Below are 18126 nucleotides of genomic sequence, written 5' to 3'. Positions count from 1 at the left end.
GCCGTGAGCTAGCCCATCGAGCAGGGCTGTGGCGGAAGATTCAGCTGTACGGGCCCAAAATCAGTCAGTGAACACGTGCACCACATTAACCAATTTTAGAACAAGTAAAATTACTGCCCTCAGAAAAGACAAGCAGATTTCCTTTAAATTTTGGCATACCCATACACTTGAAATTTGGAAAACAAGACGGGACCTGATAACAAGCCCTTGATTACATTGGTGGCAATAAAACTGGGGCTGTTAGAGTGCTACTCCTTTCATCCCATACCTATCGACACATAAAACAATCCTCTAGCCTCCTTTTCTTTCTGTAACAAAAAACAACAGAGCTGCCCAATTTTACAACACACGTAAAGCTAACAGTGATAAGACTATACGATAATTAGTACAGCCAGACACTTGGAAGTAAGGTTGCCAGCATCAGGCAGGCCTCTCACCGCCATCTGGTGCAGCAGCCTTCTGTGAACTACTTTGCTCAACATCCGTTGGCGTGCTTGTCCTGGGAGGTGATGGCGGCTGGACCTCCACATCAGGGTAAGCAGCCTTGTACCTTGCTCTCAACCCTTCATCCACAAGCCTTACTCCATTTAACTGGTTACCCAGAGAAAGCCATCTGTGTAAAAGAAAAGGTAAGTGGGAAGCAAACAGTAGCATCTCGCAACTGAAAAACTTGCTGAAGAAGAGAGGCACTGAATAGGGCGCACCCAGCTTGTGTATTATGCATTCTTGCAAACAGTTCCAGCTTCCTTGTCCTTGGGCTTATCCGCTCTAGCATGGCGTACATCTGAACAATATGATACGTTTCAGAAGACGCTAAAATCTCAAGGTTTCCAGTTCTGCTTTTGGATATATGCATTTTTGTTGCCGTAGAGGCAAACCTGCTATGAATCTAGGTAGAAAACAAGTGCCAAACAATGCTTTTGCAAGTAACATTAAGCGAAACTAGGCACTATTTGTTCCTAAACAGCTTGTATGAACAATAGAAATGGGTGCATTACCTCATCAGGTTTTCTGCTAGTCTCACGTACTTCGGCAACAATAACATCAGTATCTATATTCCTGTTCACTAAAGGGTTTCCTTTTATTCCAACAAGACAATGTTCTTTGCTGTGATTCAACCAATGGCCAGTGCGGCCAGTTCGGATGATACGTTGAAGTTGATTGGTCTTCACCCAGATAATTTCTTCAACGCGCTTGTAACCCCAGAGTTCCAGACTGAGTATTGAAAAAAGGGTATAGTGAATAGGTGAAGAATGTACATTTCAAAATGTAGAGAGTAACATTCAGGGTCTTAAAAAAGAACATCCGGAAGAGCAACAAAATTTATTGCATCTTACAGTGCATACCAAGAGTAAAGGAACATTTCTAAAAATTGAGACAAATCTTGTTAGTATGGCATATATCATCTACTAAGTTATGAGGATATGATTTTAAGAAGCATGGAATCAAAACCCTTCAAAAGTCATCGTATTATTGGAGCCGAACACATTGTTACAATATAGATACAGAATAATTCATCCCTTTCCAACATCACTGAACAAAACTTAAGATTTGAAAAACTTACCATTCACGCCCAAGTTCCATAGCACGACCAGTCACCCATAAGAAAATCAAACCATCAGTTTGCAAAGCTGGAACATTAAGTGTCCTCATTTCATCATCAGCCATTGTGCCATATGGCAGCTCCATATGAATATCCCAGGGGGGATCAGCCATAATTACTCCAAACTGTCCTAAGATGTCCATCCTGAAGTTCCGGATGTCACAGTTTATCCATTGAGATTCTCCTAGCTCTATTTCTGAACAATATTCAGCTCTCTGGGGCTTTATTTGCCTAGGTGGTGCAAGGGCACCAGCCATCATTGGAGGTACATCTGGTGTTTGATCAAGCTCGTAGTGGACATACTTGCAAGTCTACAGATTGTACGATATATGCAAGATATAAACTTCCAAACAGGCACATGACAGACAGTATATCAAAAGAAAGAAACTGTATGCATCTTTGGTCACCTTTGTGTGACGGCATGTGTCCAGGAAAGAGCAATCTCCTAGGTTTGTATCAGTATGCGGAGCAATAATGCGCCGAAAGTGGACCTGCTCACAGTGAAACATATACATAGTGGTTACCACTGATACCTAGAAAAAACATGTAGAAGAGAGATCCAAGCATTCAAGGAAATCATCTAAATATTATAAATCGAGAAAATTCTGTGGTGCGGTATTAATAAACTAAAGCATTTCTTCAACAGAGTATTATTTTTCAAGTTATAGGCGTATGTTGTGTGAAAACTAATTTAACTTAAGTTGACTATAAGTATCAGTAGTTACCTTTCCAAATAAAAATACAGAAATCATTTCTCATCTGTTCGGTCTCATTTTAAAAACTAGAAGGAAGCACTTAAGGATGATTTTTCATACTATGATAACTAACTAGAAAATTTTAGCTTGTCAGGAAAAAAATTGGCTAAACGCTTAATTTAAATGGACAAATTGAAATTTCTACAGAAGTGATGGCATAAACTGTGGTATGTGCTCTAAAAGAGGGGAGAAAAGGGAAAACAAGAACATCAACACTGACCTTATCACAGGCCACAAAGGAACCTGTTTGGCGTCGGCAATCTTCCTTAGTTAAATTGGTGCAGTATTCCTTTAGCTGGGAGCCACCCTTTGTTTTAAACTGAAGAATGAAACCAGAGGCAAGGAAAAGAGGTGACAATCAAATAGTGAAAAGAATACCAATAACCTGAATATTAGTGTATTTTAATGTGTCAGGCTCAGAGGCTACAATTTTCGCAGAGCTAGCAACACACAGATGATGATTATGAAAGCACTTAATGCAATAAATGAAAGTGTTTTGACTTTCACATTAACCCAGTTCAGAAAAAAGATAGGTTTGTGGTGAATCATTTGGTTCAGCAGTATCCACTTCTTGCATTCTATGCTAGTCTCAACACCAAAAGTTTCTAAGCAGGCCAGAAGATTGACGTAAAATATTCAACTCCAAGGAACATTGATCAAAGGGTGAAGAAAGAACAAACCTTTGCCGCGACAGCTGTCTCCTTTGCCGTAGGCCGGTGAATGAGATCCAGCAGCTCCTCTCCGGTCTTCGTATTCTGCTTCTCTCTATATGTCTTCTTGTTCAGCAGCACCTCAAGGTCCTTAAGCTCCTCCTCCTCCGTCCTCTGCTTCAGCTGAGTAGGGCTCGGCCCCGGGCCACCACCCATTGGCATAACTGCCCCTGGCGCCATGAATGGCCGCTGCAGCGGCATCATCCCTGGCGGCATCCTCGGCATTGCCATGCCCCTGGGGCGTGGGAACATCGGTTGCATTGGGGGACCCCACATTTCCGGCTGCTGCAGCGGTGGAGGCCTCGGTATGATGGCGCTGTTAGCATCAGTCTCGGTCGGGGCCGCCTGTGGAGTTGGCGGAGGTTGGACTTGGGGCACGGAGGCGGATTCAGGTAGCTCTTTGAGGAGTTTGCTCCGGTCAATGGCCCAGACCATTGTCATCTGCTTTCCTCCAATGAAGGCCTCCTCGATCTGCAAGGCACCGCTGTCTTCCGCGATGCGACGGAGCGCGAGGGCAACCGCAGCAGGCGCGGAACCTCCAAGCTCCGTGGCGAGGTCGGCAAGAGCCGCCCGCTCGGCCTCGCTGGCGGACGACGTCTCCGCCTGCAGGCGGCGCGCTAGCGCGGCAGCGTCGATCTCGGAGAAGGGGACGAGCTCGAGGAGGCACACGGCAACCATGGTGCGCACGGCGTCGATGCCTCCAGCGGCGCCCGAGCCCCCCGCGGCGGCAGAGGCCGGGGAGGAGCCCGGCGAGGTCTTGCGGCGGGTGGAGCGGGCCGGGTCGGGGAGGGCGCGGCGGTGGTGGGGCTTGAGGTTGTGCCCCTGCGCGTGGGCGCTAGCGTTGGGGTAGAGCGTGGGAACGAAGGGGCGGCCGTTGAAGGCGGCGATGAGGCGGAGGGATTGGTCGAGGGATGGCACCAGGTCGGGGACGAGGTGCTGCAGGGAGCCGATGAGGTCGAGCTGCGCCTCCCGGCGGGCCGAGATGGACTCCTCGATGGTCCGGCACTGCTCGCGCATGGTCGCCAGGTCGTCGCCGCCGCCGGGGGCGGCGCCGGTCTGCGCCTCCATGGTCGGTGCCGACGAGATCGACGGCGAGGGTTTTGGATCGAGCTAGTGTTGCGGCTCCACGGCGGCGGCGTGCCAAGGCGACAGGTTCGCAGCGAGATGGTCTTAATTCGGCCCAGCTTGGTATTCCAGATCCAAAATTCTGGAGGGCGTGGCGTGAGGCCCAACCCAGTTCCTGCGGTCGCCGAGCCGCCCGGCCGTGTGGCGGGCTGGCGGCCCACGACTGCGAGTTTTATGTTTTGCCGCCAGCGCGCCTGCAGGCCTGCAGCCGGCGAGGTGGAAAAGCCTGCGGCGACCAGGGTCCACGGCAACCTCGGACATCATTGTTCGTTGGAACCAAGAAATCCATCATACTACCAACCCTTCAGATCCGAAGTTTTAAACTCACAAGATCGCGGTGCATTGTTATGGACCAGAGGCCTGTTTAGATGACCTGTAAATGCAAAAAGGTGTAAATGTAAAATTGGGGGGTGTAAAAGTTTACAGATTTTTGCCTTTACGGCTCCCACCCCGTAAACGCAAAAAAACCGTAAACACAAAATTTTCGAAGGAATCTTACCAATTTGAAGTACTAAATGAAGTCTATTTACAAAACTTTTTGCATGGATGGGCTGTAAATTGCGAGACGAATCTAATGAGCCTACTTAATCCATGTTTTGCAACAGTGATGCTACAGTAACCATCCGCTAATTATTGCTTAATCATGGATTAATTAGCATCATTAGATTCGTGTCGCGATTTACAACCCATCTGTGCAAAAAGTTTTGTAAATAGACTTTATTTAGTACTTCAAATTGGCAAGATTCCGTCGCAAAATAATTTTGCGTTTACAAGGCCCAAATACCAAAAAAAAATATGCGCCGGTCCGTTTAGATGCGTAAAGACAAAAATGCCGTTTTTGCAAAAAAAATTTTGCCTTTATGGCCTGATCTAAACAGCCCTAGATCTCCTCCTCTCCAATGAACTAATCGGATAGCGAGAAGATGATATCTTATACTAATATAAAGCAGACATCACATGCACGGTGTGTTGCTAATTAGCTGAGCTTATGTCCTCGCTCGTTGTCGACAGCCGAGTCAGGCTATTACGGCCGGTCATTCCTAGGTGACCGCCGCGATGCTCCAAGAGGGCATCCCACGTTGCGCTTCAACGGTGGATCAGAAAGCCGGGCAGCGTGTACAGATCGATAGCAAGAGTGAACGGCAAGCAGGCAAGCAGCTAGCTAGCTGTTCGAGAGTCCAGACTTCGAGTTATATATACAGAGAGTTTCTCTGTCAGAAAAGGTTAGGAAGATGGAAGACTGGTGGAATGTTTCTCGAATTATTACACAAAACTAGATAGCAGTACATAATCTTTGTTCGAGTTGGTACTTAGTAAAGACCAAAGGCTCAACGCTTCTTCTAGCCATTTTCAGCTGAATGCCGTACATCTTCAGCTCTGCCTCACTCACACACAGAAGCGACGAGCAGTCAGGACACACCTTTTCTCTTTCTAAAAAAAATGAAAAAGCAAGAGAACATGCAATGCACTGTGCGTACTTTATTAGTTCTGATAAACAATTTCAAAAACACTATCTCACCACATTATATTGCTCTCGTAAAACTAAAAGTGGATGACCTTACATTGTCGCTCTTGGCCCCCGCGTCGCCCCCCCCCCCCCCCACGCGGGCGACTCGAGCGGCGGCTGGCCCTAGCCGCCGCCAGACTTTTCCCCTCCCTCTCCCACCGCGCCGCCACCGGAGCAGGCCGCCAACAAGGCCACGCGGCTTGCCAGGATGGCGGCGGCAAGGCTCTCCCTCGCACTCGGCGGTGATGGCGGCGTGCACTGCAGCAAGTCGGCGGGACATGCCCTTGCGCGAGCGTGGGGCTCGAGGGGGCTGCCACGGCTGGCACCGGCCAGTGCCCGTGCTGGCTCCTGGCGGCGGCAGGGGGCTCTCCTTCCTCCCTTGTTTTCCCCCTCCTCCTCGTCCATGGCAGCAGTTGTGGCGCGACCTGGGCCACTTTCGAGGCTCGGGTGGGTGGATCCGGTGCCTCGGAGGCTGGATCTGATGCCCCCCGAGAGGGGGAGGGGGCGGTGCCCATGGTGGCATCCTTGGAGGCGCCGGCGGGGTATCGGGTCTGATGCCCTAGCGGCCAAATCCGGTGCCCCCAGGGCAGGAGGCGGCGCCTGCGGTGGTGGAGCATGCACCAGGAGGTGGCTACCTGCGGTCAGCTGCGTTGATGGCAGGTGTTTCGGCCAGCGGGTACAGTCGGCAACAACTTCAGCGTGCGGCTGTGTGTTGCGTGCGACAGGGTAAGTCTGGTTCTGTACTATTGCCCCGTCAGAGGAGGTGGTGGTCGACGCAGCTATACGGCTGCGACGCACAGCTGGCGCGCCGATGCCCCTCTGGAAGGGCTTTTACGGGACGTCAGGGCAACGACGGTGGTGGCGACGAGCTAGGGATCCGATATCCTGGTGCGACGTTTGTGCTGGGGGCACGACGACGGTGACGCCAGTGAGCGTCGTTTCCCTATTGAGGGCGTTGTATCCCCTCAGCACGTCTTCCACGAGTGAAAACACTATCCATATCTTGGACAAGCGGCGGCGGCGCTTCCGGCGGCGTTCCCTTCCTGAAGGTGTCGCTATTAGAACTCTTCTCGGCCATGATGTCACTTCCGGTGGACAATCTACGCTTCTCGGCACCCGATCGATGTGAGGAGGTGGAACTAGCTGCGTGAAGTTAGAGCCGCTGCGTTGGGGGCGTGGCTCGGCAACTATAACACGAGGCAAACCCCCCTTCTACGGTGTCCAGTTTTCATTTGGGAAGTCTGGCAAACGCCGGAGGCAGGGCGTGGGTCCTTGGCAGGAAGTCGGAGCTGCTCTTCTTGAGCTTGGCAACGATGACCTATCGCGGCCTCTTGCTTCGGATCCGATTGTTTTGGCATTGCTAGTTGTCTGGGATCGGCCTTAGGGAGTCGGAGCTGCTGCTATGCAACCGTACTCGGCAACGATGATCCAGTGTTGTTGTATGCTCTACTGCATCGCGTGGTTGGGTTAACCTTCAGGTGCTCAGTGTAGGCGCCTTGTTAGTTTGGTTACCCTTTCGTCTTAATTGAAAGCCAGAGCTCCTGCCCTTGTTAAAAAAATAAAACTAAAAGTGCACGGCGTGAGGTATTTTGACAGTAAATTGCTGCCATGCTTGCAGATGTAAACCCTAACCACACACAGAAGAAGAGATCTCGATATATAGGCACACAAAAAGGAAGCTATCGATATGATATATCGACCTCGCTCGAGTATGGAATGTATACTGATTAACTAGCTCAGAGATGAAAAACCATAGTAAACGACTGAATACGATCCCTTTGGAGATCTATCGGGCTAACAGACTAACAATATATCAGTCTGAAGGAAGAAACTAAAAGCCGGCTTCAGATTGTTCAACATCAAACCAATCATTCGTCAGCTCCTAATAAACTGTATCACCAGTATAGAGGCGAACACTTACCAGTCCAGGCGATGGGAGTTGAGTAAGTTCACTACGAATGAAGAATACATGAGTGATATTGGTTCGGCTCATCTCTCCCGTCGCCCGTGGCGATTCACACCGGGAATTGGAGGACATGAGCCGAAACAACATCACGCCATGTCGTCTTATTCGCTCTCTGCTTCTCGCTGATTTCCCGGCCGAAATGAGATGAATCATGCAAGGTTCCTGTGGCTGGCTTATTCCCTTGTTTACCGGCCTAAACCTTTCTCTCTGATGACAAATGCATGGCAAGCAACCTATGAACCAACATGGCCCTTTAATAGGGACAAGGTTCCATGGACAGCCTACATCTGAAGCTAATCTTGAGTACTACTATATGTATTGCCATCGTTGAAAAAAAAAGAACCTGGCCGCAGGGTCCTACATATTAATTAACCCAAGCTATCGCAGCTATATAGCTCCTGGATATGCCCAAGGATCAAGAGAAGCGATGCTCATGGCCATCGCTGGGATCCCACTGATCCCTGCAGCTTACTTTAGCTGCATGTCCGATTTTTTTTTTATTATCTCCACAGCGAGTTAAGAATTTGGAACACTAAAATAGTCTATGTTTAGTCCTGATGCCAGGCTGCCCACACAGCGCAAACTGCGTAAACTAGGGTCCGCTTGGAGCGTTGTTCTTGTTGCGAGAATCTTTGTCCTTCCAGGATTTGTATGTTGCGTTTGAAAAGCTCAAAAGTTCTGGCTGGCGATGCGTATACTCGCACTTAATTGCAAGCCTGATGCAGCTCTTAATTGGTGGATGGAGAATGTGCCACGTTAGAACGTACACGTGATCGAGTTCAGCAAGAATCTAGGGAGAAACTACGTGGGTTTCAGTACAGCTTGGTGCTTACAATAAGCAGCGACGACGTGCATGGAACCTTTTCGTAAAGAAAATTTAGTGTAGGTTTCTGTACCGGGCGAATTTTTATTGGCTTAGGGGCTGTGTTGCCAAAATGGCCAGTTCATCGTCAGCGATCAACGTACCCACATGGCATGCGGGAAGGAGAACACCACCGCAAGGTTCGCATCTCGGCCACCACTCGAATAAACTGAGTATGCTCGTAGTCCTCGCATGCCTACAGCTTATTGCCACGCAAGCATGAACGTGTTCGATCGTACCGTACCACCTGTATCCTAATTCCTAGGCCCTAACTCTTAAGACACACAATAGCTGTATTTAGGCTGCGTCTGGATCCGATGACTAATTTTTAGCCCTTAAATTTGGTACGGACTAATTAGGACTAAATATAGATTAATTGCTAATTTAATTGTATTGATTCTGGTTAATTAATAGTTAGAATCCATTTGCCTTGGTTAGTTCAAAATTAGTCAATATTTAGTCTATCATCAAACATCGAACTAAATTTTAATCCTTTTATTTTAATCCATCCAAACGGGACCTTACTCGCCAGCCTGCAGGGCAGGAAGCAACAAACTCTCCTTTAATTTGGCATTTGGATTTTTCTCACACCAGATGGGTACTACTATTGGAAGGATTAGCACATCTAGATTTAATCCACTCTAAATACAAATCATGAATATAAACAGATTAACTTACGTTTTTTTTTGTGAATAGATTAACTTACATGATCATAATTCATACAACATTTTTGTTCTTGAACGAAGATCATATGAGTATAACCTAATCTAGTCATGTATATAGCTGATATCCTCAAGAATAGATCTCATTATATACTCAAATATAACAAAGGAAAAGCACACTGAGGTTAATTATGAGAGACATGATTCACACTTACTGATTGTGTACAAAGCAACTAGCAGTAGATGCAGAAGCAAAAGGCCCAATGGGCCGGGCTTGGCCTCTTCGCCAGGACGTCGATGCAGCACGGCCGTTCCCGCTTCCAATTCCAACTTGGTCTGTTCCTGTCGGCCTCCACTCATAAACACTGAACCCCACGACGCCACGGGCCCGAATCATCCACCGACCCGACTGAAACCAAACACCCCCCGCGTCTCGTCGGGTGAGCTCGCCGTCTCTCCGATCCGCTCGCCGGCGCCTAGCTCGATCGTCATCATCATGTCGTCGCGCCCCATCCCCGCCGACCCCCGCGGCGATGCCTGGCTGCAGCCAGGCCCGGCGCACCGCCACGTCGCGCTGCCCGACGACGGCGTCGTGTTCGCCAACTCGGCGTACCGCGCGCTCTACGAGCTCTCGACCTCGCCCGAGATCCTCTTCGAGGAGCAGGCGCTCCGGAAGGGCTGCACCTGGAGCGAGGACCTCACCCTGTGCACCGGCGTCGGCTACCTCGCGGGCGCCGTCGCGGGGCTCCCCCGCGCGGCCGTCGAGGCGGAGCGCGGCGAGTCCTTGAAGCTGCGCGCCAGCCGCGTCCTCAACAACTGCAGCTCCGTGGGCCGCTCCTACGGCAACCGGGTCGGCGTGATCGCCATGCTCTTCTCCGGCACCAAGTCTGGCATCAGCCACTACAGGTCTGGGGCGGACGACTGGATCAACACCGCGGCCGCCGGGGTTAGCACCGGCGCGCTCTACCGCATGCCCGGCGGGCCGCGGTCCGCCATAGTCGGCGGCATCGTCGGAGGGATCATGGCCGGGGCCGCCTTGCTTGCTGGGAAACCGCTGATCGAAAAATTCGCGCCCAATCTTGGCATCCGAAATACATGTAGTCTTATGGTGCTGCACTATCTTATTTGGCCAAATTCAACATAGAGTGGCACGTTCTGAAGGGAGAATAAATTTTCCGCTAACTGCTTTTTCTAAATATCAGTACTAATTCCATTATGTAAAAGAGTGATCTTGTGATGACGAAGCATGCGCTTATGTTCATATTATTTTCACTGAAAATATGAATAAGAGAATAAACCAAAGAAAGGGCTATGGATGATCCTAAGGCCTAATTAATCCATCAATTCCGCCTGCTCGTAATAAACGCAAATCGCAACGGCGGCCGCCGCCGCCAGGCCCACTCGTTGCCGCCCTCTCGGCCCCCCTCCTCCATAGCGACATCGGTGAGGTGGTGACGACGATGACGCTGTGGAATAAGGTCTCTCCGGTCTCTCCCTACCTCGAGGACATCCAATCCGGTGCCGACGAAGAGTCAGTGAGAGTTGGTTCTGTCAGATCTGAAGGTTCTCTCCAGATCTTTACATTTGGTGTGTCAATCACGAGATGCAGTTGGCTGTCTTTTGTTGTGGCAACTTCGACCTTTTTTGTTTTATTCCACGACAAGATCTGGTTTCTTCAACCTCTGTTTTGGTGACGAAGAATTGCAAGCCTGCGTTGCTTGTGATGTTTCCCAGCCGATGTTCTTTTAGCGGTTGCTAGATCTCGTTGTAGTCAGCGAGTGGTTTTTGCGGTCTTCAAAGCCTTGTGCGGCGATGGCGTTTGCAAGTGTCCTTTTCCCTTGTTGCCTTTCCCGTGCGAAAGTAGTCGAGATGATCTTGATGTTCACTTAGGAACACAGCTACGGCCACCAGAAAGTAGTCGTACGGCTTGAAGAAGAGGTAGTAGTCGTTAGGGCCACCGGAATGTAGATGAAGTAGTCGTCCGGGCCACTGGATGTAGTCAAGCGAGCAGTCGTGTGAAAACGCTCCCCAAAAGTCTGATTCCTCGCTATCCCGTGCAGGAACTTTAGCGTGCGAGTTTCGGAAGCCTGCTCTTGCTAGCGGTGTGTGATGGAGATGCTAACAACAGAAAATAAAGGGAGAAAGGAGAGGTCTCGTGGCGTATCAATGCCAAGGTATCTTTTTGAACGAGAGTAGGCTGTCTATAAGATGATTGGAAAGAAAAAAGGATGAAAGTAGGCACAATAATGACCATCAATTCGCACTGTTAACCAGTCATCAATTCTCTATTTTAATCACCAATTACAAACCAGTCATTATTTTCCTCAATCACCCATATGGTATTAACTACCTCATAGCTCTCCAGCATTAAATCATGCACCTTTTAATTCTTAATTTATCATTTAAATAAATAGGCCTAGCCCAAATATTCCAACAAGTGTGTCTCAAATTATACAATAAGTTTATTTGAGACACTAGTTTTTGTAGCATTTTTTTCTAAACCTTATTTGATCACTGACAAAGATCTACTTTATTTTTTCAGCTGTCTTTCAACGACAACTCAAAGAACATGAGTACATACTCCGCACAATCACGTACGAACAAAAGACCGGATGGCTTATTAGTTGGAAATCCTAATCTGAATCTGTGATACACATACTTTTGCTATACATATACCACTTGTTTCAAACTTTGAAAGGGGAAGTCTGCACTGAAATAGGTGTGCTTTTTGTTGCCACCTGATTTAGGTTCATCTACAAAAGTTCACGAACGCAGCTACAAGCAAACCAGCCTTCAGCTTGACATTCCAGGGGATGCCGTAGCTTCCCTTGCCCCCAAGTCCTGTCACAAACGGCCAGAAACATAGCACCAGCCAGCAGCAGCACACGAACTCTCCAACACCCGGGCCACCGCGCTTGTCTTCAACCGCACCGGCAACCACCCGCCACGCTCCAACAGCTATCGCGACAGCGTTTAGGATCGCAAGTGCTGCAGGAGGGATGAACACCGGTGACGAATCAAAGGTGAACCGCCTTTTGTCGGCCTCGTCCGTGCTGCCGTTGCCATTGCACGAGCTCTTGTCTTTGCGAGTGATCTCGAACACCGTCTCGGAGAGGCCTACGGTCTTGAGTAGCACGGTGCGGAATGCGAGGAGTCAGGCAGAGGATGAGATGATCCGCTGCATGCCTGCATCCTTTGGTTGTTCCACCAGGCGCGAGCTGACAGCCGGCAATCCATGTACTCCATGAAATTGTATAAGTTGTAGGTCAAGAATAGGGCTAATAGGATGCTGAAACCTGGTTCTGAGTACTGCATGCACAAGAGCACAGAGTTCAAACATGGCAGTGGAAATAAAAGGAAAACTGTAGTTAGAAACAAGATGTGACTACCTTTGGCAAAAAGGAGTGGTTTGCAAGAAGGCAGTAAGGTCCCAGCAGCGAATAGCACAGCTCAAAAGGCGCCCTCAGCGGCCACACGTCGAGGACCAGGTAGGCAAGACATTGCCGGAGTTGCAGGCGCTTGCAGATGGAGAGAAGGATTGGGTTGTTCCGGCTCATGAGTATCTCAAAGAGACCTGTTGCCCATCTCTTATACTGGGTCAGGCTGCCTGGTCCACCCGTTGGTGCGCTGCCGAGGAATGCTGGTGGACTGGTGTTCATAGCTGCTGATTTCCATCCAGCAGCATGGATCCGCTGCCCGGTCAGAATGTCCTCATACATTGATCCATAAACCCAGCCAATCTGCAAATACGTTGAGAAGAAATTTAGTTGAAGACGTGTACTAGTACACTGTAGCAAACTTTGACAATTAGGGTGCTAAACACCTCCTGTCCCCAACAAGTGCTGGCCTCATAGCGGCAGGCAGACACTTCTTTTGCCACTTCGACGCGACTTGATAAATCTACAATTGGCACGGCCAGCATGTCTCCAGATATGATGCTCCTAGTTGATTCGATCAACTCTTTCTGATTGCCAAGCTTCACCTGCAGCTCCTCCCAAGATGGTGAACGTGATGAACCTGACAAAAAACAACCAGCCGATGTAGCTAGTGATATGAACTGAACCGAAATGCATTGGGGGTACAGGCACTTACTGGTTCTGCCAATTTCAGATTAGTTTGTGTGTTTGTGCACAGGATTCACCTTTTGTCCTTCTTGGTTTGACTAGTGTGGTGCAGTTTGGTGGCATGCCATAAATAACTTTCCTTCGGTGAAAACAATTCGTCCCATTATACTTAATTCCTTGAAGTCCGGCAAATCCACATCCAAGTTTCTAAACCCATCAGCATATTGTCAGTAACAAAACTAGTATTCAGTAGTCGGTACTGCACATAAAAAAGTTAGTAAGACGCAGCAAGACTAACAGGGTCTCTTTGAATTGGGGTCAAGTAGAGATATGTATTTTGTTGAACAATATGGAAAATGGCTAAAATTTGAACTAAATCATTAGGATTTGGATTCAAATCCCCCTATTTCTAAACAAAATCTTAAGACAAAATAACATGGTATGTACATCTCTACCTTGTACTTAACTTCCGCCTGATTTCCAAAAGGATCATCCTGTAGAGCTTTGTAGGACATCTGTGGCGCCTGAACAAATCCACTGTGGACCTCGTCATCGAATCCCAACAGGAGGCACATTGCATGGAGGATGACCTGTGGGTTGTTTGCAAACATGTCGCAATCCATGTTCAGCATGATTGGCGCATTGGTTAGCACGGCGGAAACCCTTGTCTGCACAATAATATGGTTAGCAATCACTAATTAGCTGTAATGTACTGTGCTAATCTTAGTGCAACAGACACTTCTCTGAACTTTCTGCGTCACTGGTCAGTATTTGCTTATTCTGCTGAGGAGCATGAGAAACACTGACCAGGACATTCATGGCCCCCGCCTTGAAGTGGTGGTGAAATTTGTGGCTCTTTTCTCTCGAGACGTATATGAGACTAGGGAACCCTTCTCCTGTCTTGCTCTTGCTGTTGTCCCACAGGATCTGATGTAGCAAAAGAGAGCACCAACTCAGTAAAGATTTGCATACAACGAGCTTTGTTTCACAAAATATTTTTGACAGCCAAATGTTACATCTAGTTACTCATAAAATTAACACAGCTTTGCCTCAACCTTAATTATGGTCGGGTGATTCATGCGGTCCGCACCGAAGAAGTCTGCTAGCTCGTGGTCACTCTGCACAAGGGAGATCTCCTCTGCGTTCTCGATCCGGCCTAGCAACTTTTCATACTCGTCCTGCAATAACGGCAAGAAAATGGATAAGAAATCATGAGATCAGACATCAGACACCGCACGAGTGCCGCTGACCTTGGGAAACTTGGCAGCTTACCTTTATGAACGTCCATTCACGGAAGAACTCTTGATCTGCCATGCGGGGCTCTGCGCCGGAGGAGAAGTAGACGAAGGGAGCCCTGACCGCTACGCCGTGCTTCCTGCAGAACGGCACCCACAGCCTTGCGAATGCCGCGGCCTCACGCAACGCATAACAGGTCAGCGGCGAGCAGCCGTCGTCCGAGACGTAGCACGCCAGCTTGCCGGCCGGGTAGTCCAGAGCTAGAAGAGAGAGCACGGTGTTCACGGTCACAACCGGCGGCTCCAGCTCTGGATCCGCCGTGGTCATGAAAACGTCCACCGCCGGGAGCTCGCCGGTCCTAGATATCAGCACGTGAGAAGAAAAAAAAAAGTCCGGGCACATGAACACTGAGCAGTGAGTGGCATGTTGCTGCGCTGCTACCTTTCCGAGAGACGGTCGGGGTAGGTCTCGAACCAGACGGGATTCCACTTGCAGTTCATGTTGAGGAGCCACGGGAGCGTGAACCACGCCTCGCAGACGAGCGCCGCGACCGCGAGCCAACGGCGCCGCGCCGCGCCGGCGCCACCCAGAAGCGAGGTGGCACGGTGGGCGAGGAGAGCGAGGAGCAGGGAGAGGACGACGAGGTCAGCCAGCTTCCACGCCGTGCGGCGGATCGGGACCCTCTGTTGCAGCTTGGCGCCCACCATGGCAGGCCCCTACCGCAGCTCCAGAAGCAGGCAACCACGAGCGGTGATGATAATTCTTACGCAGGTAGAGATTTATAGACTAACATGGCATCAAGAGATGCCTCACGAGGCCAGTTCCATAAGCTTACTATACATGGTCGTATAAACAAGGAATGCACAAACTCGATCGCCGGTCAGTGCATTATATTACAATGACTCGTTGAGACTTTGACCAAGTGGCGGAACCAGGAGGATGCCAGCTCGGGCATTACATTACAATGGCTAAATTGGTTTAGTTTGTCCATTAATTTAGCTTTGATTTCTACTTCTTTCTCTGGGCCTTGAATTATTTCACGTGGGTGCATGTTCGACAATAATAACCTCATTGTTCAAGTATAAAATAGTACTCCAGTCGTCGATTCCGGAAATAGCCGGCAGCTAAATCTACTTGAAGTCGAAGTGTGTATCACGCGTTGTGATTGGATATGGCTTAGCGCATAATGATTTAAGATTTATACTGGCTCAGGCAATCGTGCCCTACATCCAGTCGGGGGTCAGTCGGATGTATTGCTTGAGCCTAGGTGCTCATGGGAGCTAGGGAGTTACGAGCTTTTAAATGAAAGTTGTGAGATTTGAGAGTCTATGGTCCCATGGTGTCCTAGACGAAGGGTCCTCCCTTTTATAGTCCAGGGGGACTTCTTTACACGGTAACTAAGGGTGTAAGGATAGAAAGAGAGAACTCCCGACCCCACCGGTCCGGATCGTCAGCTTCGTTAGTTGGATCTGTCCATCACGTCAGTCGGAGTCTTCCGATGACCACCGTCCAAATTCTGTGTCGTGGAGCGGTTGTCCCGTCTCGTCCCTGTGCGTCATGCTCCGTCAGTCAGAGGTTGTCGGGACGTCGATAGGTACGGTACGGCTATCACGCCCCCATCACAAGCGACATGCTCGGTCACTCCATCGTGACGGGGGTGCGCCGGCCGTATCATGATGATGTTACGTCCCGTCCCTTCCTGAGGACGGGTAGGTAGAATAGTGGTGGCCTGCTGCCACAACAGAGGGGAGTGTGACCCATGGAAGGAGTGGTTGGCCGTGTATGACAAGTTAATCCCGAGACTCATCCTTATTCTCCGCACTTACTCCTAGGGCCCGCTGGTACACCGGGCCTAGCCTCTCGACCAGCCTGCCGGTCGGGGAGGTGGGCATGTGCAAGGCGGAATCCAGTCGGAGTTCTCGATCGGAGCCTTGGTACGGACCCGGCCTCCAATCGTTCCCCTAGTCGGGGATATGGGCCTTGGTCATCCCGACCGAGCTGTCAGTCGGGGTTGTGCGCCGAGACGGCCCAGATGAGGTTGTCGCTGGTGCAGACGGACGCTTGTTCCAGGCACGGCCTTAGGCTGGTCAACGAGAAGTGAGCTGGCTGGGGATTCTGGGTCCCTAGACCCGTCACCAATGTAAATCTTGAATTCTTGATTCATGCATGAACACTTAGACGTGGATCATGTCATCTTGCGAAGAATTAAAAGCTTGACTTCAGAATGGCGAAGTCAAATAATGATTCGGCGCTCTGTTCCAAAATATAGATCGTTTTGAATTTTCTAAATTTATATATTTTAATATGCATCTATAGAACATCTAGGAACTTAGTTTGTGGGATAAAGTGATTAATTATGTGTTCTTCTCTTTAACCCGCATCTAAATGTGAGAGAAAAATTATTCGTTTGAACAACAACGTTCACAACATCATGATGGACCTCTTTCCTGATCTGTTCAAACTAGCATGGTGAAAAAATAAAGCAGTTCATGACGAATTGGTCAATCTCAACTGGACTAGAGGCCTGTGGAAGATGCAAACAATAGAAGAAATGGCAAGTTTCGTGCAGTTGTGGGATCTTGTGCAGGCAGTGCAACTCAGCGACGAGCCAGACAAGATTACATGGAGGTGGACTGCAGATGGGGAGTATACTGCAAAATCGGCCTACAATACCCCAGTTCATGGGGTCGTTCAGCGAGTTGAGTGGGACTTCAATTTGGAAGGCGGACTCGGAAGGGAAGCATAAATAGTTTGCATGGCTTCTGGTGCAGTACAAGCTGCTAACAGCTGACAAACTGATGGCCAGGCAATGGCCCTGCAATCCGGTTTGTGTTTTTTGCAACCAAGCTAAGAGCAGGAGACAGCGGCACACCTCATACTGCACTGCCCTTTCGCACAGCACGTCTGGGAAAAATGGAACATATGGAAAGAAAGAAACAGGCGGATTCTTAAGAACAAGCAAGGGACGCCAAGAGATGTGCTACATGAGATTAAGATGGAGGTGGAAGCAAGAAGAATGGCCTGTGGAAGGCTAGAGTTACCGTAGTTTCCTTAATCTTTAGCTTTGTTATTCTTTCGTTTGTTTCGGTGGTCAAGTTTCAGAACTCTTATGTAAGATCAATTATGTAACACTTTCGGCTTGCTTCTTTCTTCTTAAATGACAGTGCAGTGCTTCTGCAAATTTCTTCCAAAAAAAATGCCGCCACTTGCAGCATCTGAGGTTCTTGTGCTGTGCGCAGTGCCACGAAAATATCCGAAGGGAACAATGAGCAATCTTAGGCTGCACCTCGAAGGCGTAATCGTACGTACCTGCTAGGGATCACATCGCTCCCGCGCAGTCGCCGGTGGCCGGTGGCCGGTGCCAATGCAGGGCCGCTGCGGCAGCAGGAGTACGACAACCTCACCAGTCACCAGGACTAGATACGGCATGCGGAGCGGATAACGCGAGCGGTCGGGTAGGCGCGATCTGCTGCGCCGGATGGCAGCCATGGCGCAGGCGACCAGACCAGTCGAGGAGAGATGAAGCAATGGTGTTTAGCGAGTCGTCGGCCGGAAGGCGGCGGCGGCGCCAGGTGGTAAGGAGACGGTAAGCTGGAGGGGCTGTCGGATCATCGTATCTGCGATCGTATCAACGAC

At 49.5% G+C, this 18126-nt stretch overlaps 2 protein-coding genes and 1 pseudogene across 2 annotated transcripts; 1 reads left to right on the top strand and 2 right to left on the bottom strand.

Moving 5' to 3' along the window:
* Positions 1–110: 110 nt before the first annotated feature.
* On the bottom strand, positions 111–4221 carry LOC112899429 (probable N6-adenosine-methyltransferase MT-A70-like). The gene is made up of 7 exons (XM_025967901.1): positions 3039–4221; positions 2579–2677; positions 2011–2094; positions 1565–1914; positions 999–1215; positions 705–784; positions 111–613 (listed from the first exon to the last, which is right to left on the bottom strand). Exons 1-7 carry the CDS (start codon positions 4134–4136, stop codon positions 421–423), a joined length of 2121 nt encoding a protein of 706 aa, XP_025823686.1. The 5' UTR covers positions 4137–4221; the 3' UTR covers positions 111–420.
* A 5465-nt stretch (positions 4222–9686) lies between these two features.
* LOC112898456 (mitochondrial import inner membrane translocase subunit TIM23-3-like) lies at positions 9687–10337 on the top strand. The gene has a single exon (XM_025966786.1). The coding sequence runs from the start codon at positions 9687–9689 to the stop codon at positions 10332–10334; it is 648 nt and encodes a 215-aa protein (XP_025822571.1). The 3' UTR covers positions 10335–10337.
* A 1602-nt stretch (positions 10338–11939) lies between these two features.
* Positions 11940–15197, bottom strand: LOC112898450 (annotated as a pseudogene).
* Positions 15198–18126: the final 2929 nt, after the last annotated feature.

The sequence above is a fragment of the Panicum hallii genome, chromosome 1, assembly GCF_002211085.1.
Source record: "Panicum hallii strain FIL2 chromosome 1, PHallii_v3.1, whole genome shotgun sequence".
NCBI classification, from domain to species: Eukaryota; Viridiplantae; Streptophyta; class Magnoliopsida; order Poales; family Poaceae; genus Panicum; species Panicum hallii.
Note: the sequence above shows the minus strand (reverse complement) of the source record. Positions and strands in the feature narration are given on the sequence as shown.

Coding starts and splice junctions, on each gene's coding strand:
- LOC112899429 (XM_025967901.1), bottom strand. CDS start 4,136: ATGGAGGCGCAGACCGGCGCCGCCCCCGGCGGCGGCGACGACCTGGCG. Junction 1,216..1,564: donor ATGGAACTTGGGCGTGAATG/GTAAGTTTTTCA, acceptor TTCAATACTCAG/TCTGGAACTCTGGGGTTACA. Junction 785..998: donor CTAGCAGAAAACCTGATGAG/GTAATGCACCCA, acceptor CATATTGTTCAG/ATGTACGCCATGCTAGAGCG.
- LOC112898456 (XM_025966786.1), top strand. CDS start 9,687: ATGTCGTCGCGCCCCATCCCCGCCGACCCCCGCGGCGATGCCTGGCTG.